This window comes from Coregonus clupeaformis, chromosome 28, assembly GCF_020615455.1.
Source record: "Coregonus clupeaformis isolate EN_2021a chromosome 28, ASM2061545v1, whole genome shotgun sequence".
NCBI lineage: Eukaryota > Metazoa > Chordata > Actinopteri > Salmoniformes > Salmonidae > Coregonus > Coregonus clupeaformis.
In genome coordinates this window covers 8,830,066-8,855,559 of record NC_059219.1, presented here as the reverse complement: position 1 = coordinate 8,855,559, position 25,494 = coordinate 8,830,066, and the positions used below count along the sequence as shown (strand labels likewise).

Sequence of the window (25,494 nt, the reverse complement as noted above, 5' to 3'; positions counted from 1 at the left end):
AAAAATATAAATTAAACAATAAGAAAGAAACCATCTCAGTAAAAAGGAAATATGTTATGTTTTAAGTTTGTTCATGCGTCTATTTTGACATCTTTATTCTAAGCCTTACGCTGTTATGTAAGACCACTGATGACGAGTTGCTCTATCCAGTGACCTTTTTCAAACCTCTGATTTACTAGTCTGACTTATACATAGTTGCCTACGGGAGTCATCCAAAGTTTACCTCATTTTCACCACTGTATTGCCACTCAACCATCTCAAAAATTCCTATTTTTTACATATCTGCACTTTATTTACAATGTGGTTTACAACCACCGAAATTCCAGACCTGGTGTTGCTTTAATGTAACCAGCACACAGAGTTAGATGTAAACTCACTAGCAATACACTGCATGCTATAGTCCACCTATCACCAGACAGTCTAGAACCCTTTTAGAGTTCTGCGTACTATAGTCCACCTATCACCAGACAGTCTAGAACCCTTTTAGAGTTCTGCGTACTATAGTCCACCTATCACCAGACAGTCTAGAACCCTTTTAGAGTTCTGCGTACTATAGTCCACCTATCACCAGACAGTCTAGAACCCTTTTAGAGTTCTGCGTACTATAGTCCACCTATCACCAGACAGTCTAGAACCCTTTTAGAGTTCTGCGTACTATAGTCCACCTCTCACCAGACAGTCTAGAACCCTTTTAGAGTTCTGCATGCTATAGTCCACCTATCACCAGACAGTCTAGAACCCTTTTAGAGTTCTGCATGCTATAGTCCACCTATCACCAGACAGTCTAGAACCCTTTTAGAGTTCTGCGTACTATAGTCCACCTATCACCAGACAGTCTAGAACCCTTTTAGAGTTCTGCATGCTATAGTCCACCTATCACCAGACAGTCTAGAACCCTTTTAGAGTTCTGCGTACTATAGTCCACCTATCACCAGACAGTCTAGAACCCTTTTAGAGTTCTGCGTACTATAGTCCACCTATCACCAGACAGTCTAGAACCCTTTTAGAGTTCTGCGTACTATAGTCCACCTATCACCAGACAGTCTAGAACCCTTTTAGAGTTCTGCGTACTATAGTCCACCTATCACCAGACAGTCTAGAACCCTTTTAGAGTTCTGCGTACTATAGTCCACCTATCACCAGACAGTCTAGAACCCTTTTAGAGTTCTGCGTGCTATAGTCCACCTATCACCAGACAGTCTAGAACCCTTTTAGAGTTCTGCGTACTATAGTCCACCTCTCATCAGACAGTCTAGAACCCTTTTAGAGTTCTGCGTACTATAGTCCACCTCTCACCAGACAGTCTAGAACCCTTTTAGAGTTCTGCGTACTATAGTCCACCTCTCACCAGACAGTCTAGAACCCTTTTAGAGTTCTGCGTACTATAGTCCACCTCTCACCAGACAGTCTAGAACCCTTTTAGAGTTCTGCGTACTATAGTCCACCTATCACCAGACAGTCTAGAACCCTTTTAGAGTTCTGCGTACTATAGTCCACCTCTCACCAGAAATGTAGAACCCTTTTAGAGTTCTTGGAATATGCAGCCTGGGTTGTAAAGCCACGTGAGGGCCAGAGGTAGTGAGTTGTCCATTATTAGTCTTTGGATGGGTTCAGGTAGAGTCACCTTACAGGTCATGACCTGTACAGGTCAAGTAGCCTGATCCATATCGGCATGCAAGGGGAGAGCTAGAATCACCTTGCCTCAGTCTGTGTCCCATGGACGGGTTAGGGTAGTCACCTTGCCTCAGTCTGTGACCCATGGACGGGTTAGGGCAGGGTTCTTCAATTCCGGTCCTGGAGGGCCAAAAATACTTCTGTTTTTTATTTCTACCTGGTAGTTAATTGCACTCACCTGGTGTCCCAGGTCTGAATTAGCCCCTGATTAGAAGGAGAGGATGAAAACCAGAGGTGTCTCGGCCCTCCAGGACCGGAATTGAAGAACCCTGGGTTAGGGGTTAGGGGTTGTCACCTTGAATGTGTGTGATAACCATGCAAGACAGTCCCTCCAGGATTTAGTGTTTGTTTTGTGTGGTAATATTGTACTGATTTGACCGTTTTATGTGGTAATAATGTGGTCATTGGTCAAATTTGCAAGCCCTCACATAATATGCAGGTAATTGTTGATTTTGCAAAATATTGGACATCGCAGAATCTCAATCCTGGAGGGACTGGGCATCATCTCAGTGTGTAGTCCCTGGTGTTGAGTTACTGTAGCCAGATTGGACTTCAGAGATCAGACATTACTGTAACCAGATTGGACTTCAGAGATCAGACCAGTAACCCCACTCTACTGTTCAGTCTTCCTATAGGTCAAGGGTCACACCACACAGCCTTGTTCATGTAAGCCATGTGACAGGAAGGCAAAGTGCAGTACCTGCGTAATATAAATTACCCTTCACTAAGCCACGCCCCCCTTTGGTTACTGTTGCAAACTCTGACATTTTACCGGGAAGCCAAATTCCCCCTTCTTAACCACCGGCGAAATCCCCTCACAATGACCTCAAACTGTGTTTTTACTACACAATGAAATTAAACACTACCCCTTTGCTAATCAGAAAACTCTCTGGTACAGTATGTTGTGGTGGACTGTCATTACCTGTTCAAATTATGTTTATAGTGTGGCTAGCCGCTGAATGGCTCTGAAATCACCGTCAGCATGCTGTAAAAGCTATAACTGTCACGGTTCCCTCAGACAGAACCCAGAAGCAGACCAGGACAAGGAGAGTTGAACGAAGGTGAGGGTTTATTACAGATTCAAAAAAGGTGCAGAATAATCCAGGGACAGAGCGGGCGGCGTGGATGAGTTGTTGAGGGTGCAGTTGTTGGTCCAGTGATGGCTCGGCAGCCGCCGACCATCAGGCAGAGGTAGGGTGAAGGTTCCGGACGAGTGACTGCAGATGGGACAAAAACGGAGGTAAGTAAACCAAAAACCAACAAGGTACAAAACAACAAAACTAACGCTAGACGCTCTAGGACTGATACTCTGACAAAACCTACTGTTCATGGCTAACGATCCGGCAGGAACTGGATGTTCGGCCAGAGCCTAAGAAGGGTGATGATCAGGACCAGGTGTGCAGATTGCTGATGGGATGCAGGTGCGGAAAACAAGAGCGCTCCCCGGAGCGTTCCCGAACCCTCGGGAAACTGGAGATTACGAACAGGAAAAACTAGTCACCAGACAGGACCCGACTCAGACAGCCGGGATCGTTACAGTACCCCCCCTCCGACGAACGCCACCGGGCGGACTCCCCGGAGCGCCAGGATGGAGGCGGTAGAAGTCACTGATGAGGTCCGCATCTAGGACCTGTCGCCGCGGAATCCAACTCCTCTCCTCAGGGCCATACCCCTCCCAGTCCACGAGATACTGGAAACCCCGGCCCCGCCGTCTGGAATCCATGATGCGACGCACCGTGTAGGCAGGACCACCTCCGATCATCCGAGGAGGAGGAGGAGGAGGCGGAGGAGGCAACAGAGGACTGAGGAAGACAGGCTTGAGGCAGGAGACATGAAAGGTGGGATGGACTCTGAGCGTCCTCGGTAGTTTGAGTCGAACTGCCACTGGATTGATCACCTTCTCCACCACAAACGGACCAATGAACTTCGGTAACAACTTCCTAGACTCAGTCCGTAACGGAAGATCCCGTGTGGCCAACCAAACCCCTATCTCCGATGGAATAGGTGGGAGCGGGGATCCGGCGACGATTCGCCTGGAGCTGATACCGGTCCGAAACTCTAAGGAGTGCCTTTCTGGCCCGATGCCAGGTCCGGTGGCAACGACGAATATGGGCCTGAACAGAAGGCACTGAGAGCTCCTTCTCCTGAGAAGGAAACAGGGGAGGTTGGTAGCCATACAGGCACTGGAAGGGAGACATCCCAGTGGCAGATGTAGGAAGAGTATTGTGGGCATACTCAACCCAAGGCAACTGAGAGACCCAGGAGGTGGGGTTGGAAGAGACCAGACAGCGTAGCGTGGATTCCATCTTCTGGTTGGCTCTCTCCGCCTGACCATTGGATTGGGGGGTGAAAACCAGATGTGAGACTGACTGTAGCTCCAATGGCCAAACAGAAGGACTTCCAGACAGCAGAGGTAAACTGAGGGCCACGGTCGGAAACGATATCACTGGGCAAACCGTGGACCCTGAAAACCTCCCTAACCAGGATCTCGGACGTCTCCGAGGCAGAGGGAAGCTTGGCAATTGGCACAAAGTGGGCGAACTTGCTGAATCTGTCCACGATAGTCAGAACGACCGTGTTCCCCTCAGAAGCGGGCAACCCAGTGACGAAGTCCAGGGCCAGATGCGACCATGGTCGCCGGGGAATAGGAAGGGGGTGAAGTAGTCCAGAGCTGGGCCGATTGGTACTCTTATTCTGCGCACACACTGGACAGGCAGCAACAAACCCCCGAGTATCCTCGGCCATGGCAGGCCACCAAAAACGTCTGCGAAGAAACGCCATTGTCCGAGCCACGCCAGGGTGACAAGCCATCTTGCTGGCGTGGGACCATTTGAGGACAGCCGGACGAACCGACTCAGGCACAAACAACCGACCGGGTGGACCGTTACCGGGACCGGGCTGAGTCCGAAGGGCCGCCAGCACCTCCTCCTCAATCTTCCACATAACTGCTCCCCACGACGCAGTTCCGGGGAGAATTGTCTCGGTCTTGGACCCACTCTCCTCCGTCTTGGAGAACATCCGGGACAAGGCGTCCGCCTTGCCGTTCTTAGATCCAGGTCGGAACGTCAGGGAAAACCTGAATCGTCCGAAAAACAACGCCCACCTGGCCTGACGGGAGTTGAGACGTTTAGCCGATTGCACGTAAGCAAGATTCTTGTGGTCAGTCCAGACAATAAACGGTTGCTCCGCCCCCTCCAACCAGTGGCGCCACTCCTCCAAGGCAAGTTTCACCGCGAGAAGCTCCCGGTTACCCACATCGTAATTCCTCTCCGCAGGCGAAAGGCGACGAGAGTAGTAGGCGCAGGGATGGAGTTTACTGTCCGTGGAGCATCGCTGCGACAGGATGGCGCCAACTCCCACATCAGACGCGTCCCACTTCAACGACGAACTGACGGGCCGTGTCCGGGTTGAGAGAGAATCGGTGCGTTGGTGAATCGCCTCTTCAAATCCAGAAACGCACGATCCGCCTCCGGATTCCACTTGAAGGTCCTGATACTGGAAGTCAAGGCAGTTAATGGAGCGGCCACACGGCTGTAATCCCGGATGAATCTGCGGTAGAAATTCGCAAACCCCAAAAATCTCTGGAGCTGCAATCTCGTACCGGGCTGGGCCCATTCCAGAACCGCTCTAACCTTCTCCTGGTCCATCCTAATCTCTCCCCTGGAGATGATGTACCCGAGAAAGGATGTCGTGTGGGCGTGAAACTCGCACTTCTCGGCCTTCACGAACAGGCGATTCTCCAACAATCGCTGCAGAACCTGCCGGACATGCTGGACGTGGTCGGGAAGGTTCCTTCGAGAAGATCAGAATGTCATCCAGGTAAACAAACACAAAGAGACCGATCATATCTCTCAGGACGTCGTTCACCATACTCTGGAATACCGCTGGAGCATTGGTCAGTCCAAACGGCATCACCTGATACTCGAAGTGACCCATCGGGTGTATTGAAACCCGTCAACCACTCGTCCCCTCTCTGATCCGGACCAGGTGATACGCATTGCGTAGGTCTAGCTTGGTGAACACCGTAGCACCCTGTAAGGAGTCGAAGGCAGAACTCATCAAGGGCAGGGGATACTTGTTCTTGACCGTGATGTCATTCAACCCCCCGATAATCAATACACGGTCGAAGAGAGCCATCCTTCTTACCCACGAAGAAGAATCCTGCCCCCCAGGGGGTGATGACGAGGGACGAACGAGACCAGCAGCTAGGGACTCCTTGATGTAGGTCTCCAACGCCTCACGTTCAGGTCGGGAGATACTGTATAACCTTCCCTTGGGGTAGACAGCTCCAGGGACCAGGTTGATGGCACAATCATATGGTCGGTGGGGAGGAAGTGACAGAGCCTTCTGCTTACTGAAAACTTCCCCCAAATCGTGATATGTCTCGGGAACCAGGGACAAATCTGGGGGTTTAGCCTCAATCACCTGACTGGGAACCGAATGGGGGCAGGCAGTCTTGAGACAGTTAGCATGACAATCAAGGCTCCAACTCGTTACCTTGCCCGTCACCCAATCGAACGTGGGATTGTGTTCCTTCAGCCAGGGGTATCCAAGGACCAGAGGAACATGGGAAGACGGCAGAATGAAGAATGAAATCATCTCAGAATGATTCCCCGACAACCGCATCTTAACCGGTTCAGTCCTCATCGTGATACGTGCCAGACTACTGCCGTTCAGAGTGGTCGCTTCAATGGCTTCCGGCAATTGCTCCTTGGAAAGCCCCCAGCTGTTCCACCAACTCGGCATCAAGAAAGCTTCCATCGGCACCTGAATCGATAAAAGCGTTAAGCGCTAAGCTCTGATTCCTGTTCACAAGGGTAGCCGGGAAACGGGGTCTGACAGGGGTACTGAGAGGTTGAAACTGGCTCGCTAACAGTCCTCCCAACTTTAGCGAGCCGGGCAGTTTGACGACCGCCGGGAACAAGTGGAGATGTAATGTCCCGAGCGACCACAGTCGAGGCAGCAGTTGGTCTTACGTCTATGTTGACGCTCCTCCTTGGTTAACCCGTGCCGCCCCACTTGCATGGGTTCAGAATCGGGAGAGAGGTCCTCTCCACTAATCCTTTGTGGTGGAGAATGATCGACGTGTGCTGGTCCACCACCCGACCCGACAGGGAACTGAGAAGCTGATCGATTGGACGGACCCCATTGCTTCTCCCTCCTTCGCTCTCGGACTCGATTATCCACCCGAATAGATAAGGCTACCAAGCTGTCCAGGTCACTAGGCTCCGGATAAGAGATCAACTCATCCTTGAGCTGCTCCGACAGACCCTGGTAAAAGGCCGCTTGCAAAGACTCCTCGTTCCACCCACTCTCCACAGCCAACGTCTTGAACTCGATCACGAAGTCGGCCACGCTGCGAGTTCCTTGGTGAAGAGAAAACAGGCGCCTAGCTGCGTCCCTCCCTCGGACGGAATGGTCGAAGAGCTTCCTCATCTCGGCCGTGAACCCCTGGTATGAAGCCATGCAGGGATCCTGTCGTTCCCAAACGGCTGAAGCCCACTCCAGCGCTCGACCACGCAGCAACTCAATCACAAAGGCTATCCTAGCCTTGTCTGTGGCATAAGAGTAGGGCTGTAGATCGAACACTAATCCACACTGCATAAGGAAGGAACGGCATCTTCCCAGCTCCCCCTCATATTTATCCGGCGTCGGAACCTTGGGCTCACGGAGGGACACGACTTCAGAAGCGGCAGGCGAGATGGGTGAAACCGGTAGTGGGTCCTCCACCGGACACTGGCGTTGGTTCTGGACCTCCGTCAGACCGGAAGAAAGGTTCCGAACTGACAACGCGATCTCCTGTAGTACCGTGCTATGATGGCCCAACATCTTCTCCTGCTGGGTAATGGCATGGCGAACAGAGTCCAGGTCCGCTGGGTTCATTACTGGCCGGATCGTTCTGTCACGGTTCCCTCAGACAGAACCCAGAAGCAGACCAGGACAAGGAGAGTTGAACGAAGGTGAGGGTTTATTACAGATTCAAAAAAGGTGCAGAATAATCCAGGGACAGAGCGGGCGGCGTGGATGAGTTGTTGAGGGTGCAGTTGTTGGTCCAGTGATGGCTCGGCAGCCGCCGACCATCAGGCAGAGGTAGGGTGAAGGTTCCGGACGAGTGACTGCAGATGGGACAAAAACGGAGGTAAGTAAACCAAAAACCAACAAGGTACAAAACAACAAAACTAACGCTAGACGCTCTAGGACTGATACTCTGACAAAACCTACTGTTCATGGCTAACGATCCGGCAGGAACTGGATGTTCGGCCAGAGCCTAAGAAGGGTGATGATCAGGACCAGGTGTGCAGATTGCTGATGGGATGCAGGTGCGGAAAACAAGAGCGCTCCCCGGAGCGTTCCCGAACCCTCGGGAAACTGGAGATTACGAACAGGAAAAACTAGTCACCAGACAGGACCCGACTCAGACAGCCGGGATCGTTACAATAACCACTTTTGGAGCAAACTAGTGCTCTCAAATCGTATCCTGATGTCGACAGCAGATGGGAGTTGTATTAATAACATGGCTAACTTAGCTAGCTAACATACATTTTGAGAAAACTTGTATTAAGTGGCTAGCTAGCTAACGTTAGCAACATTTGGTGGTCAATGAGACTGAGCGCTAGCTAACCGATGTAGCAAAAGTATAATTTCGGATTCTAAGAATACTCCCAACAGGCTCTGTATTTCAGGAATCAACAGTAGCAAGTACCCCTGGTTCAATTATTTAGCCATTTAAACATATACGTTATTTGAAGAAAACTCTGTTTTCCCCACTGCCCTCACTGGCTTTCATGCGATTTTAAACGTGAGCTTGACCGAGGTGTCTGACTCGACGACAGTTGCTATCCATTGGAGAGATGCGATTGGTTGCCCAAAGTTCTGGGTCGGGGCTTAGCGAAGGGTTAATTAACTGCTAAATCTGACTTCAAAATATTTTTCTCTCCAGACCGACAACAGTTTCTGGTACTTCATGATATATTCTGATACACTGGCTTGTTCTTGTGTCAGGAAATGAAATACCACAAAAATGTGATAATATACCTGGAAATTACAACAAGATCAATGATTTTTGACAACATTCGCAGATATTGATTGCACTTTGTAGGGCAGTACTGTAGAGTCACCTTGTCTGGATGTTATAACCATCCGTGGCCAGGACTAGAGTCACCTTGTCTGGATGTTATAACCATGCGTGGCCAGGACTAGAGTCACCTGTCTGGATGTTATAACCATCCGTGGCCAGGACTAGAGTCACCTTGTCTGGGTGTTATAACCATGCGTGGCCAGGACTAGAGTCACCTTGTCTGGATGTTATAACCATGCGTGGCCAGGACTAGAGTCACCTTGTCTGGATGTTATAACCATCCGTGGCCAGGACTAGAGTCACCTGTCTGGATGTTATAACCATGCGTGGCCAGGACTAGAGTCACCTTGTCTGGATGTTATAACCATGCGTGGCCAGGACTAGAGTCACCTGTCTGGATGTTATAACCATGCGTGGCCAGGACTAGAGTCACCTTGTCTGGATGTTATAACCATGCGTGGCCAGGACTAGAGTCACCTGTCTGGATGTTATAACCATGCGTGGCCAGGACTAGAGTCACCTGTCTGGATGTTATAACCATGCGTGGCCAGGACTAGAGTCACCTGTCTGGATGTTATAACCATGCGTGGCCAGGACTAGAGTCACCTTGTCTGGATGTTATAACCATGCGTGGCCAGGACTAGAGTCACCTTGTCTGGATGTTATAACCATGCGTGGCCAGGACTAGAGTCACCTTGTCTGGATGTTATAACCATGCGTGGCCAGGACTAGAGTCACCTGTCTGGATGTTATAACCATGCGTGGCCAGGACTAGAGTCACCTTGTCTGGATGTTATAACCATCCGTGGCCAGGACTAGAGTCACCTGTCTGGATGTTATAACCATGCGTGGCCAGGACTAGAGTCACCTTGTCTGGATGTTATAACCATGCGTGGCCAGGACTAGAGTCACCTTGTCTGGATGTTATAACCATGCGTGGCCAGGACTAGAGTCACCTTGTCTGGATGTTATAACCATGAGTGGCCAGGACTAGAGTCTCCTTGTCTGGATGTTATAACCATCCGTGGCCAGGACTAGAGTCACCTTGTCTGGATGTTATAACCATGCGTGGCCAGGACTAGAGTCACCTGTCTTTAACCCATAGAGGAGGAGAGTTGCAGTCACTTTACCTTCGTCTGCATGGACGGGACACATGCTCTGAAATCAAGCCCCACAGATTAGGTGACGGGGGAGATCCCAAGGCCTGTTAAGAGGCTGTAGGTGAAAGAAGAACTGTGAGAAGAAGAGTCGGTATAAACATCAAGGGTCTATATTTTCTGGTCACTTTGAGGCGAGTGAGTTACAACATTTGAGAGATGTGATAGATGTTTGTATTGTAGGGCCCTCTGTAGCTCAGTTGGTAGAGCATGGCGTTTGCAACGCCAGGGTTGTGGGTTCGTTTCCCACGGGGGGGCCAGTATGAAAATGTATGCACTCACTAACTGTAAGTCGCTCTGGATAAGAGCGTCTGCTAAATGACTAAAATGTAAAAAAAAAAAAAAAATGTAAATGTAACACCACCCAATCACAATGACTGGCCTGTGAATGAGGCCTTGTGATTGGTGACCACAGGTGACAGGAAGAGGAAAGGTCAGGGGTGAAAGGTGATTCTGTTGTTCTCTTGGAGGTTTACTGTCACAATGGGACTGGCTGTTCTGTGAAGAGACGGGAAGCGTCCCATAAGGCACCCTATTCATAGGTGGCACCTCCGTCACTCGGTCGCGTCATGTTATGGGCGGCAGGTAGCTTAGTGGTTAAGAGCGTTGTGCCAGTAACCGAAAGGTCGCTGGTTCTAATCCCCGAGCCCACTAGGTGAAAAATCTGTCGATGTGCCCTTGAGCAAGGCACTTAACCCTAATTGCTCCTGTAAGTCGCTCTGGATAAGAGCGTCTGCTAAATGACCAATTATTATTAATTATTATATGCCATTGTTTTTTAACGTTCTCAAGCCGCCCTCTGCCAGCGGCGCCATAGTGATGCCCTGAAATGGTGTTAAGCCCAGTCATTCTGGACAGAGGCTAACCACTATTCAGTCTAAATTACGCTGTAGTGCCTTCGAAATATGATGAAACGACTTTGCCAGCATTATCATGTCATCAAATTTACTTTAGACAGATGGCAATGTTGTCATTAGCTAGCAAAGTTAGTCAAAAATAGCTAGCAATGCTAAAGTTAGCTAGCTAAAATCCGGTGGCCTCCCATCAATCTTAGCTAGCTAGCTAACGTTATGCTGCATCTAAAGTCAATCTGGCGACATCAAAATGATGACAAAAGGTTTTCCTATTAATTATTTGCCTCCTGTTGAATGTCATAGTCTTTCCAAGCCACTGTAATGCCCTTTTGATGAGTAGAATGCTCAGTTGGGCATCAGTCCAAAACGAACATTCAAAACAATGTTGTGACGAAACATTGCAACCCATGAATTCCCTACGTAATTCCCTATTTTTTGACCAGGTCCCAGGTCAAAAGTAGTGCCCTGTATAGGGAATAGGGCGCCATTTGGGATGCAGGCATGGTTTTATAGTCGCACTTTAGGGTATTACAATGAGCCCTCATACTGCGCTGTGTAGCCAGAGAGGAAGTTCGACTGAAGGGTTTGTCAAGCAGCTGTGCTATGCTGTGCTCAGATCTTATGGTGCAGGGGATCACATTTAAATACAGGAGATAAACTCTGGTATTTGAGTCAGTCAGTAATTTTTTTAGGTGGACTTTCTTGTTGATATACTTTTCAGTGTTGGAGCCTAAATTGGACACGGTTCACCCTTATCTATTAGAGAAAGGCTATGAATATTAATAAGATAAAAGCTTTTTGCACTGCAAAAATGCCTCACCTCTGTATTCCAAATGAAGTAAACAAAGCCTACCTCTTGCCAGTAGGAAAATTCAAGAGTTCAATGGAGCGTGGCCTGCTCTCCCTGAAATAAGTGAAATAAGTGATCATTTCCATGTGTTTGTCCTGCTGTTGATCTGCTGTGGTCCCATAGTAAGATGTCAGACAGGCCATATCGAAGCCCAGACATGTTTGTGGGTTAACAGGTCACAGTCAGACAGACTGTGCATGGACAGTGGTCATGGCTGTGACGTCAGCAGAGCAGAGAGAATCCATTCAGTGTCCTTGAACACTTAAACCTTGGTCCAGGTTGCTCCTTTCGTCTGGCTGGTCTGGTCTAGAGCTAGACGCCTGGATATCCACAGACCCTCAGAGTTATTTGTGTGTGTGTTTTTTTAATTTTTTAATTTTTATTTTTTAATTTTTTTTGTCATTTAGCAGACGCTCTTATCCAGAGCGACTTACAGTTAGTGAGTTATTATTTTTATTTTTTTATTGAACCCACAACCCTGGCGTTGCAAACGCCATGCTCTACCAACTGAGCTACATCCCTGCCGGCCATTCCCTCCCCTACCCTGGACGACGCTAGGCCAATTGTGCGCCGCCCCATGGGTCTCCCGGTCGCGGCCGGCTATGACAGAGCCTGGATTCGAACCAGGATCTCTAGTGGCACAGCTAGCACTGCGATGCAGTGCCTTAGACCACTGCGCCACTCGGGGGTGACTGTGTGTGTGACTGTGTGTGTGTGTGTTTGTGTGATGGTGTTTGCGTGCGTGCGTGCCAGGGTTAAGCCTGTGTGTGAGTGCTGACGAGTCAGAGATCAATGAGGCGTCTTGGTCTGAGCTACACGGACGAGAGAGAGAGAGAGCGAGAGAGAGAGAGAGAGAGAGAGAGAGAGAGAATGTTCAAACTCAGGCCACCTCACCTCAGTCTATAGAGGTCCAATAAAGTATTTTGGAGAGCTCTCTGCCTTATCTCTGCTCCTTCCTCATTTGGCGGCGGAAATGGGTCATGCCCTCAGAGTTCTGGCTTCGTCAGAGGGCAATACCTTTCCTTCTTTCTTTCCCTCCCTCCCTACTCACCCCTCAGCTCCCTCCCTCCCTCCCTCCCCCTCACTCCCTCAGAGCTGGCACTTAGCAGTCAGGAGGGACCCCTTTTTCCCCATAATCCTTCACTCCACAGAGGCTGCGGTACGGAGTATGGAATTCTTAAATATGATCTCCCAATTCGTTTATTTTAGCTCTCTGCAGATTATTTAATGAAAAGAGAGAGAGAGAGAGAGAGAGAGAGAGAGAGAGAGAGAGATAAAGAGAGATAAAGAGAGATAAAGAGAAGGGTGAAGGATTTGGAGCGAAGTCAGTTCTCAGCCAGGCGGTACCGAAATGCAATGTCAGCAGATTTCCACAGCTTAGTAACACACTTCGGCAACAAGTTGTACCACAGGGGGCTAACACCTGTATTCATACACACACACACTGATATAACGTATTTTTATACAATATTTGTTAATGTCTTTAAACTCATGAGCTGTATGTGGGAGAGAGGGCAAGGACACGCCATGTGTTATTGATGTCACTGGTGGGTGACAGAAGGTCGGCGTGCCAAGATAGATTGGGGGGCCACTGTTGCTAATCTTAGAAGGAGTACGTGATGGAATAGCCTGGCTAGGTTGCCACACGATACCATGTAGAGGGATCCTACTGTAGGAGATGAGTGACACTCAATAATGGGTGGCAACTGTTGGATGGAAGTAGCTCGGAGAGCATTATATAAACTGAGAGATGTTTCTATGGAAGTCATTCGGATGACAAGAGGCTACGCCCGTACCGCTTGTCATACGAATCCAGTACTGTAACTATTGCATAACTATTAATCAACTCTCCATCTAAGTGTTTAACTATTCTCTTACATCCTGAAGTACGAGATACCAGAGAAATCCGTCATTAACACACACACATACACACACACACACACCTGTATTCATAACAGCTTCCCCTCCGTAGGCCCGCTTGAAACCTGGCAGTTGGCTAATTATTGTGTTGAATTGCAATTGACCTATGCAGAGAGTAGACTATAGTAGAGGTAATAACTATCCTCTTGCTGAAGCCTTCGCTGTTCTAACCTGGCCCAGCCAGACTTCACTGCAGTCCTCATCCTCTGAAGTGTTTTGCATTAGTTATGACCAACCCGGTGTCTCCTAGCGCCTGGCTTCATACATTCTGATGAGAAATAGCGAGAGAGAGAGAGATGGAGAGGTGTTGTGATGTCAGGGAGAGAGAGACCCCCCCAAGGATTATATTATTCACCTCTATAGCCCCGCCCCCATCATTATATTATTCACCTCTATAGCCCCGCCCCTTCATTATGTTATTCACCTCTATAGCCCCCATCATTATATTATTCACCTCTATAGCCCCGCCCCTTCATTATATTATTCACCTCTATAGCCCCGCCCCATCATTATATTATTCACCTCTATAGACCCCATCATTATATTATTCACCTCTATAGCCCCGCCCCATCATTATATTATTCACCTCTATAGCCCCGCCCCATCATTATATTATTCACCTCTATAGCCAGAGTTGTGGATATTATCCCTGAGGTAAAACAGGTTAGATACAGAGTGGTGGATATTGTCCTTGGGGTAAAACAGGTTAGATACAGAGTGGTGGATATTGTCCTTGGGGTAAAACAGGTTAGAGACAGAGTGGTGGATATTGTCCCTGGGGTAAAACAGGTTAGAGACAGTGGTGGATATTGTCCCTGGGGTAAAACAGGTTAAATAATCTAAAGCTATGTGAGGGAGGTAACTGAGTTAGCAGTCTTTCTAACTCAAGCCCACGCACTTCTCACTCACACTGTACATGGTGTGAAGTCATGAACAATCAGCAGCTCTTTGTCTTTGGTTGAAAGCAGCAGGTGTTATGTAAAACACAACAGACATGTGAGGTAGGACATTCACTATTCCACCACTATCCCAGTGGATGAGTTAGGACATTCACTATTCCACCACTATCCCAGTGTATGAGTTAGGACATTCACTATTCCACCACTATCCCAGTGTATGAGTTAGGACATTCACTATTCCACCACTATCTCAGTGTATGAGTTAGGACATTCACTATTCCACCACTATCTCAGTGTATGAGTTAGGACATTCACTATTCCACCACTATCCCAGTGTATGAGTTAGGACATTCACTATTCCACCACTATCCCAGTGTATGAGTTAGGACATTCACTATTCCACCACTATCCCAGTGTATGAGTTAGGACATTCACTATTCCACCACTATCCCAGTGTATGAGTTAGGACATTCACTATTCCACCACCATTATCCCAGGCCATCCCATCTTAGCAGAGACATTGTCACACCCCAATATCTCCCTTTTCTCTCCACTTTCCTCCCCCTCTTCACTCCTCTCATCCCAGAGTGAAAGAGGAATATGGCAGTACACCGCTGTTCCTCTCCTCTCATATTCAAGGCACAGCAAGGTAGATCAGCCTTTCATATGAGTGATCAAGACAGTTTTCTCTTCTAGACAGGTTCCTCCTGTGAGCAAGACACACAGGGGATAGAAAGGGAGTGGGGGGGGGGGTGCACGCACTCAGACACACACACACACACACACACACACATATACATTGACACACACACACATTGAGACACAAACACGCACACACACGCACACACATTCTCTCTCTCAGAAGAGCCTCTGCGCTCTATCAATTACAGTGTCTCCAGCTGAAGACAGCAGGCGGCTGCAGGGAGGGTCAGCACCCAGGGCCGAGTGGGGGGGGAGAGAGAGAAGGGAGGATGAAAGGCATTAGCCATGAAAGAGCAGGCACGCCAGGGACAGAAGGCTGAGAAGTCAGTAGAGAGAGGAGGAGAGGAGGGAAATCACCCAAATCTTGAAAGTCCATTGGAGATGAGGTTGGATTACAGAAGAGAGGCTTGCTTCCCCGCTACGCATTCACATCCATCCCTGGCACGCACATACACACACACACACACACACACACAGCAATCAGAAAGGTCTATCTAGGGGTTGAAAGCGTGGTTAAAGTACAGTATCTCACCCAGTAATAATGCTCTTTAATGATCTAGAGGGGTGTCAAGCTGAGACCGACGGAAGAGTCGCTTTTTTCTCTAATTCTCTACCTGGAGAAATGGGCAGGAAATTGATAGTTGCCAGCACAGACTGAATTTCTTAGAAGCACAGTTGGTATTGTGTAGGTAATGCAAATATAGTTAAACCATTGATATGAATCATTTCTATCTCATATCTTCTGAAGTAGATCGATCTAATCTACACTATACAGTGGGGAAAAAAAGTATTTAGTCAGCCACCAATTGTGCAAGTTCTCCCACTTAAAAAGATGAGAGAGGCCTGTAATTTTCATCATAGGTACACGTCAACTATGACAGACAAATTGAGAAAAGAAAATCACATTGTAGGATTTTTAATGAATTTATTTGCAAATTATGGTGGAAAATAAGTATTTGGTCACCTACAAACAAGCAGGATTTCTGGCTCTCACAGACCTGTAACTTCTTCTTTAAGAGGCTCCTCTGTCCTCCACTCATTACCTGTATTAATGGCACCTGTTTGAACTTGTTATCAGTATAAAAGACACCTGTCCACAATCTCAAACAGTCACACTCCAAACTCCACTATGGCCAAGACCAAAGAGCTGTCAAAGGACACCAGAAACAAAATTGTAGACCTGCACCAGGCTGGGAAGACTGAATCTGCAATAGGTAAGCAGCTTGGTTTGAAGAAATCAACTGTGGGAGCAATTATTAGGAAATGGAAGACATACAAGACCACTGATAATCTCCCTCGATCTGGGGCTCCACGCAAGATCTCACCCCGTTGGGTCAAAATGATCACAAGAACGGTGAGCAAAAATCCCAGAACCACACAGGGGACCTAGTGAATGACCTGCAGAGAGCTGGGACCAAAGTAACAAAGCCTACCATCAGTAACACACTACGCCGCCAGGGACTCAAATCCTGCAGTGCCAGACGTGTCCCCCTGCTTAAGCCAGTACATGTCCAGGCCCGTCTGAAGTTTGCTAGAGTGCATTTGGATGATCCAGAAGAGGATTGGGAGAATGTCATATGGTCAGATGAAACCAAAATAGAACTTTTTGGTAAAATCTCAACTCGTCGTGTTTGGAGGACAAAGAATGCTGAGTTGCATCCAAAGAACACCATACCTACTGTGAAGCATTGGGGGTGGAAACATCATGCTTTGGGGCTGTTTTTCTGCAAAGGGACCAGGACGACTGATCCGTGTAAAGGAAAGAATGAATGGGGCCATGTATCGTGAGATTTTGAGTGAAAACCTCCTTCCATCAGCAAGGGCATTGAAGATGAAACGTGGCTGGGTCTTTCAGCATGACAATGATCCCAAACACACCGCCCGGGCAACAAAGGAGTGGCTTCGTAAGAAGCATTTCAAGGTCGTGGAGTGGCCTAGCCAGTCTCCAGATCTCAACCCCATAGAAAATCTTTGGAGGGAGTTGAAAGTCTGTGTTGCCCAGCGACAGCCCCAAAACATCACTGCTCTAGAGGAGATCTGCATGGAGGAATGGGCCAAAATACCAGCAACAGTGTGTGAAACCTTGTGAAGACTTACAGAAAACGTTTGACCTGTGTCATTGCCAACAAAGGGTATATAACAAAGTATTGAGAAACTTTTGTTATTGACCAAATACTTATTTTCCACCATAATTTGCAAATAAATTCATAAAAACGTGTACCTATGATGAAAATTACAGGCCTCTCTCATCTTTTTAAGTGGGAGAACTTGCGCAATTGGTGGCTGACTAAATACTTTTTTCCCCCACTGTATATAAAAAAGTATGTGGACACCCCTTCAAATTAGTGGATTCGGCTATTTCAGCCACACCCGTTGCTGACAGGTGTATAAAATCGAACACACAGCCATGCAATATCCATAGACAAACATTGGCAGTAGAATGGCCTTACTGAAGAGCTCAGTGACTTTCAACGTGGCACTGTCATAGGATGCCACCTTTCCAACAAGTCAGTTTTCTGCCCTGCTAGAGCTGCCCCGGTCAACTGTAAGTGCTGTTATTGTGAAGTGGAAACGTCTAGGAGCGACAACGGCTCAGCCGCAAAGTGGTAGGCCACAGAAGCTCACAGAACGGGACCGCCGAGTGCTAAAGCACATAGCGCGTAAAAATCGTCTGTCCTCAGTTTCAACACTCACTACCGAGTTCCGAACTGCCTCTGAAAGCAATGTCAGCACAAGAACTGTTCATCGGGAGCTTCATGGCTGCTCACCCGCCACCCCATAAATGATCATGTTATTGGCTTGGCTGTCCCCTATCCCTCTCCTCTCTCTCCCCTCTCTCTCCCCTCTCCCTCCCCTCTCCCTCCCTCCCTCCCTCCCTCCCTCCCTCCTAATGATGATATGAAAGGCCTGTCTGTCTCTTCTCTCCTGGTCTAGTGGGATATATCTCATCTCTATTACCATATCCATTATAGGTGAGGCTTTAATGCCCCATCACATTAGGACAGACTGAACTGTACTGGACTGGACCCCAATAATGGCCACTTGATTCTGGGAGTCTGGATCATATTATCTCTGGCCACGGTGTTGTATTATAACCTGGTCTTTAAAGCTACAGTGGGATCTGGGAAACTGTTATATGGTCATTTCAGTTCTTGATAAATAACAATTTGTAAATAACCAAGGTGTTTTAACCCTTCGCCTTCATTAGGGTCTCACTGTGTCAGGAAGGACAATGGGTCATGTCCACTAGTCTTCATCAGGGTCTCACTGTGTCAGGAAGGACAATGGGTCATGTCCACTAGTCTTCATCAGGGTCTCACTGTGTCAGGAAGGACAATGGGTCATGTCCACTAGTCTTCATCAGGGTCTCACTGTGTCAGGAAGGACAATGGGTCATGTCCACTAGTCTTCATCAGGGTCTCACTGTGTCAGGAAGGACAATGGGTCATGTCCACTAGTCTTCATCAGGGTCTCACTGTGTCAGGAAGGACAATGGGTCATGTCCACTAGTCTTCATCAGGGTCTCACTGTGTCAGGAAGGACAATGGGTCATGTCCACTAGTCTTCATTAGGGTCTCACTGTGTCAGGAAGGACAATGGGTCATGTCCACTAGTCTTCATCAGGGTCTCACTGTGTCAGGAAGGACAATGGGTCATGTCCACTAGTCTTCATTAGGGTCTCACTGTGTCAGGAAGGACAATGGGTCATGTCCACTAGTCTTCATCAGGGTCTCACTGTGTCAGAAAGGACAATGGGTCATGTCCACTAGTCTTCATCAGGGTCTCACTGTGTCAGGAAGGACAATGGGTCATGTCCACTAGTCTTCATCAGGGTCTCACTGTGTCAGGAAGGACAATGGGTCATGTCCACTAGTCTTCATCAGGGTCTCACTGTGTCAGGAAGGACAATGGGTCATGTCCACTAGTCTTCATCAGGGTCTCACTGTGTCAGGAAACACAATGGGTCATGTCCACTAGTCTTCATCAGGGTCTCACTGTGTCAGGAAGGACAATGGGTCATGTCCACTAGTCTTCATCAGGGTCTCACTGTGTCAGGAAGGACAATGGGTCATGTCCACTAGTCTTCATCAGGGTCTCACTGTGTCAGGAAGGACAATGGGTCATGTCCACTAGTCTTCATCAGGGTCTCACTGTGTCAGGAAGGACAATGGGTCATGTCCACTAGTCTTCATCAGGGTCTCACTGTGTCAGGAAGGACAATGGGTCATGTCCACTAGTCTTCATCAGGGTCTCACTGTGTCAGGAAGGACAATGGGTCATGTCCACTAGTCTTCATCAGGGTCTCACTGTGTCAGGAAGGACAATGGGTCATGTCCACTAGTCTTCATCAGGGTCTCACTGTGTCAGGAAGGACAATGGGTCATGTCCACTAGTCTTCATCAGGGTCTCACTGTGTCAGGAAGGACAATGGGTACTTAAACCTGACTGATTGAGTAGCGTTCAGTCTAGTATAACCACACTACATTGTGGAGTGGGGAACAGAGTGGGGAACAGAGTGGAGCGGGGAGCATTAATGGTCAAATGTAATGCACTATCTAGGGAATAGGGTGCCATTTGGGAGCAGGTTTAGATGAATAACAGTCGGGAGGAAAGTAACTACAGGTTTAGATGAATAACAGTCGGGAGGAAAGTAACTACAGGTTCAGATGAATAACAGTCAGGAGGAAAGTAACTACAGGTTCAGATGAATAACAGTCAGGAGGAAAGTCTAACTACAGGTTCAGATGAATAACAGTCAGGAGGAAAGTAACTACAGGTTCAGATGAATAACAGTCAGGAGGAAAGTAACTACAGGTTCAGATGAATAACAGTCAGGAGGAAAGTAACTACAGGTTCAGATGAATAACAGTCAGGAGGAAAGTAACTACAGGTTCAGATGAATAACAGTCAGGAGGAAAGTAACTACAGGTTCAGATGAATAACAGTCAGGAGGAAAGTAACTACAGGTTCAGATGAATAACAGTCAGGAGGAAAGTAACTACAGGTTCAGATGAATAACAGTCAGGAGGAAAGTCTAACTACAGGTTCAGATGAATAACAGTCAGGAGGAAAGTAACTACAGGTTCAGATGAATAACAGTCAGGAGGAAAGTAACTACAGGTTCAGATGAATAACAGTCAGGAGGAAAGTAACTACAGGTTCAGATGAATAACAGTCAGGAGGAAAGTAACTACAGGTTCAGATGAATAACAGTCAGGAGGAAAGTAACTACAGGTTCAGATGAATAACAGTCAGGAGGAAAGTAACTACAGGTTCAGATGAATAACAGTCAGGAGGAAAGTCTAACTATAGGTTCAGATGAATAACAGTCAGGAGGAATGTAACTACAGGTTCAGATGAATAACAGTCAGGAGGAAAGTAACTACAGGTTCAGATGAATAACAGTCAGGAGGAAAGTAACTACAGGTTCAGATGAATAACAGTCAGGAGGAAAGTAACTACAGGTTCAGATGAATAACAGTCAGGAGGAAAGTAACTACAGGTTCAGATGAATAACAGTCAGGAGGAAAGTAACTACAGGTTCAGATGAATAACAGTCAGGAGGAAAGTAACTACAGGTTCAGATGAATAACAGTCAGGAGGAAAGTAACTACAGGTTCAGATGAATAACAGTCAGGAGGAAAGTCTAACTACAGGTTCAGATGAATAACAGTCAGGAGGAAAGTAACTACAGGTTCAGATGAATAACAGTCAGGAGGAAAGTAACTACAGGTTCAGATGAATAACAGTCAGGAGGAAAATAACTACAGGTTCAGATGAATAACAGTCAGGAGGAAAGTAACTACAGGTTCAGATGAATAACAGTCAGGAGGAAAGTCTAACTACAGGTTCAGATGAATAACAGTCAGGAGGAAAGTAACTACAGGTTCAGATGAATAACAGTCAGGAGGAAAGTAACTACAGGTTCAGATGAATAACAGTCAGGAGGAAAGTAACTACAGGTTCAGATGAATAACAGTCAGGAGGAAAGTAACTACAGGTTCAGATGAATAACAGTCAGGAGGAAAGTAACTACAGGTTCAGATGAATAACAGTCGGGAGGAAAGTAACTACAGGTTCAGATGAATAACAGTCAGGAGGAAAGTAACTACAGGTTCAGATGAATAACAGTCAGGAGGAAAGTAACTACAGGTTCAGATGAATAACAGTCGGGAGGAAAGTAACTACAGGTTCAGATGAATAACAGTCGGGAGGAAAGTAACTACAGGTTCAGATGAATAACAGTCAGGAGGAAAGTAACTACAGGTTCAGATGAATAACAGTCAGGAGGAAAGTAACTACAGGTTCAGATGAATAACAGTCATGAGGAAAGTAACTACAGGTTCAGATGAATAACAGTCAGGAGGAAAGTAACTACAGGTTCAGATGAATAACAGTCAGGGGAGGAAAGTAACTACAGGTTCAGATGAATAACAGTCAGGAGGAAAGTAACTACAGGTTCAGATGAATAACAGTCAGGAGGAAAGTAACTACAGGTTCAGATGAATAACAGTCAGGAGCAAAGTAACTACAGGTTCAGATGAATAACAGTCAGGAGGAAAGTAACTACAGGTTCAGATGAATAACAGTCAGGAGGAAAGTAACTACAGGTTCAGATGAATAACAGTCAGGAGGAAAGTAACTACAGGTTCAGATGAATAACAGTCAGGAGGAAAGTAACTACAGGTTCAGATGAATAACAGTCAGGAGGTAAGTAACTACAGGTTCAGATGAATAACAGTCAGGAGGAAAGTAACTACAGGTTCAGATGAAAAACAGTCAGGAGGAAAGTAACTACAGGTTCAGATGAATAACAGTCAGGAGGAAAGTAACTACAGGTTCAGATGAATAACAGTCAGGAGGAAAGTAACTACAGGTTCAGATGAATAACAGTCAGGAGGAAAGTAACTACAGGTTCAGATGAATAACAGTCAGGAGGAAAGTAACTACAGGTTCAGATGAATAACAGTCAGGAGGAAAGTAACTACAGGTTTAGATGAATAACAGTCAGGAGGAAAGTCTAACTACAGGTTCAGATGAATAACAGTCAGGAGGTAAGTCTAACTACAGGTTCAGATGAATAACAGTCAGGAGGAAAGTCTAACTACAGGTTCAGATGAATAACAGTCAGGAGGAAAGTCTAACTACAGGTTCAGATGAATAACAGTCAGGAGGAAAGTAACTACAGGTTCAGATGAATAACAGTCAGGAGGAAAGTAACTACAGGTTCAGATGAATAACAGTCAGGAGGAAAGTAACTACAGGTTTAGATGAATAACAGTCAGGAGGAAAGTAACTACAGGTTCAGATGAATAACAGTCAGGAGGAAAGTAACTACAGGTTCAGATGAATAACAGTCAGGAGGAAAGTAACTACAGGTTCAGATGAATAACAGTCATGAGGAAAGTAACTACAGGTTCAGATGAATAACAGTCAGGAGGAAAGTAACTACAGGTTCAGATGAATAACAGTCAGGAGGAAAGTAACTACAGGTTCAGATGAATAACAGTCAGGAGGAAAGTAACTACAGGTTCAGATGAATAACAGTCAGGAGGAAAGTAACTACAGGTTCAGATGAATAACAGTCAGGAGGAAAGTAACTACAGGTTCAGATGAATAACAGTCAGGAGGAAAGTAACTACAGGTTCAGATGAATAACAGTCAGGAGGAAAGTAACTACAGGTTCAGATGAATAACAGTCAGGAGGAAAGTAACTACAGGTTCAGATGAATAACAGTCAGGAGGAAAGTAACTACAGGTTCAGATGAATAACAGTCATGAGGAAAGTAACTACAGGTTCAGATGAATAACAGTCAGGAGGAAAGTAACTACAGGTTCAGATGAATAACAGTCAGGAGGAAAGTAACTACAGGTTCAGATGAATAACAGTCAGGAGGAAAGTAACTACAGGTTCAGATGAATAACAGTCAGGAGGAAAGTAACTACAGGTTCAGATGAATAACAGTCAGGAGCAAAGTAACTACAGGTTCAGATGAATAACAGTCAGGAGGAAAGTAACTACAGGTTCAGATGAATAACAGTCAGGAGGAAAGTAACTACAGGTTCAGATGAATAACAGTCAGGAGGAAAGTAACTACAGGTTCAGATGAATAACAGTCAGGAGGAAAGTAACTACAGGTTCAGATGAATAACAGTCAGGAGGTAAGTAACTACAGGTTCAGATGAATAACAGTCAGGAGGAAAGTAACTACAGGTTCAGATGAATAACAGTCAGGAGGAAAGTAACTACAGGTTCAGATGAATAACAGTCAGGAGGAAAGTAACTACAGGTTCAGATGAATAACAGTCAGGAGGAAAGTAACTACAGGTTCAGATGAATAACAGTCAGGAGGAAAGTAACTACAGGTTCAGATGAATAACAGTCAGGAGGAAAGTAACTACAGGTTCAGATGAATAACAGTCAGGAGGAAAGTAACTACAGGTTTAGATGAATAACAGTCAGGAGGAAAGTCTAACTACAGGTTCAGATGAATAACAGTCAGGAGGTAAGTCTAACTACAGGTTCAGATGAATAACAGTCAGGAGGAAAGTCTAACTACAGGTTCAGATGAATAACAGTCAGGAGGAAAGTCTAACTACAGGTTCAGATGAATAACAGTCAGGAGGAAAGTAACTACAGGTTCAGATGAATAACAGTCAGGAGGAAAGTAACTACAGGTTCAGATGAATAACAGTCAGGAGGAAAGTAACTACAGGTTTAGATGAATAACAGTCAGGAGGAAAGTAACTACAGGTTCAGATGAATAACAGTCAGGAGGAAAGTAACTACAGGTTCAGATGAATAACAGTCAGGAGGAAAGTAACTACAGGTTCAGATGAATAACAGTCATGAGGAAAGTAACTACAGGTTCAGATGAATAACAGTCAGGAGGAAAGTAACTACAGGTTCAGATGAATAACAGTCAGGAGGAAAGTAACTACAGGTTCAGATGAATAACAGTCAGGAGGAAAGTAACTACAGGTTCAGATGAATAACAGTCAGGAGGAAAGTAACTACAGGTTCAGATGAATAACAGTCAGGAGGAAAGTAACTACAGGTTCAGATGAATAACAGTCAGGAGGAAAGTAACTACAGGTTCAGATGAATAACAGTCAGGAGGAAAGTAACTACAGGTTCAGATGAATAACAGTCAGGAGGAAAGTAACTACAGGTTCAGATGAATAACAGTCAGGAGGAAAGTAACTACAGGTTCAGATGAATAACAGTCATGAGGAAAGTAACTACAGGTTCAGATGAATAACAGTCAGGAGGAAAGTAACTACAGGTTCAGATGAATAACAGTCAGGAGGAAAGTAACTACAGGTTCAGATGAATAACAGTCAGGAGGAAAGTAACTACTCAACTGTCTGAAGTACTGAGAGTTAAACATATAGAAATAGAACCCCTTGAATGGGGAAGTCAATGATGTCATAATGGGTGGACTGGCAGCCATATTGAGTGTACCCGTAGCACACTACAGATGATAACTACTGTACTCTATCATTGAACCTTTGCTAACTCTCTCTGTTGTGTCTCTACAGGAGCCGCTGTCCCTCCAGCAGAATGGATCCATATCCTCCTCGGGCGTACTGACTGCGTCCTGGAGCCCCTGGAGCCGGGACAGAGAGGGGCTGAAGCTGCTGTCGATCAGCCTGGCTGTGGTGGCTATCGTAGTGGTCTTCATGTGGGAGAAACTCCACTGAGACCTGGGCCTGTATTCATAAAGCGTCTCGGAGTAGTAGTGCTAATCTAGGATCAGGTCCCCCCCTGTCCAATCATCCTTATTCTAAAAGGAAAAACGTATCCTAGATCAGTACTCCTACTCTGAGATGCTTATGAATAGGGGACCTGGGTCAAATACATATGTCAAATATTTCCAAATACTTTGTACTGGGCAAATCTAAATCAAGCGCAGCTCGAGTATTTGAAAGTATTTCACATACATATTTGGCCTAGCTTTGGTTCAAATGGGTTTGAATGGGTCCTAGTTTAGCTTTATATGAGAGAGGCTTCTCTGTCTTGGACGAAGACTGATGGATTCTAGAGCTGCATGAGAGTTAGAAAGAGGAGACGAGGGGAGGAAACAAGGACAGGAGACAAGGAGAGGACAGGTCAAAGACATGTTGTGTGATACCCTGATTTAAGGCGATGGATAGTAGTACCTTCAATTAAAAGTATTTATTTTTTACCACAATGAAACCGACACAGAGGAACAGTATATTTTTGTTAAATAATTTACATCACTGTAAAAGCCCCAAGGGGTCTGTCTGTCGAAGTAGCACATTGTGATTGTGTTTTTGCTCGTGTTTCTCTATTTGTATTTCTGCTTTTATGTTTTACATTTGAACGTCAGTCTAC

The 25,494-nt window shown here is 46.5% G+C and overlaps 1 protein-coding gene across 1 annotated transcript in view; it reads left to right on the top strand.

The window, feature by feature from the left end:
* Positions 1–24,917, top strand: part of LOC121543749 (threonylcarbamoyladenosine tRNA methylthiotransferase) — a 184,722-nt gene extending 159,805 nt beyond the window's left edge. Inside the window, exon 5 of the mRNA XM_045208545.1 lies at positions 24,678–24,917. Within this exon, the coding sequence (XP_045064480.1) occupies positions 24,678–24,839 (162 nt within the window). The 3' untranslated portion in view covers positions 24,840–24,917. The remainder of the gene's footprint in view (positions 1–24,677) is intronic.
* The last annotated feature ends 577 nt before the right edge of the window (positions 24,918–25,494 follow it).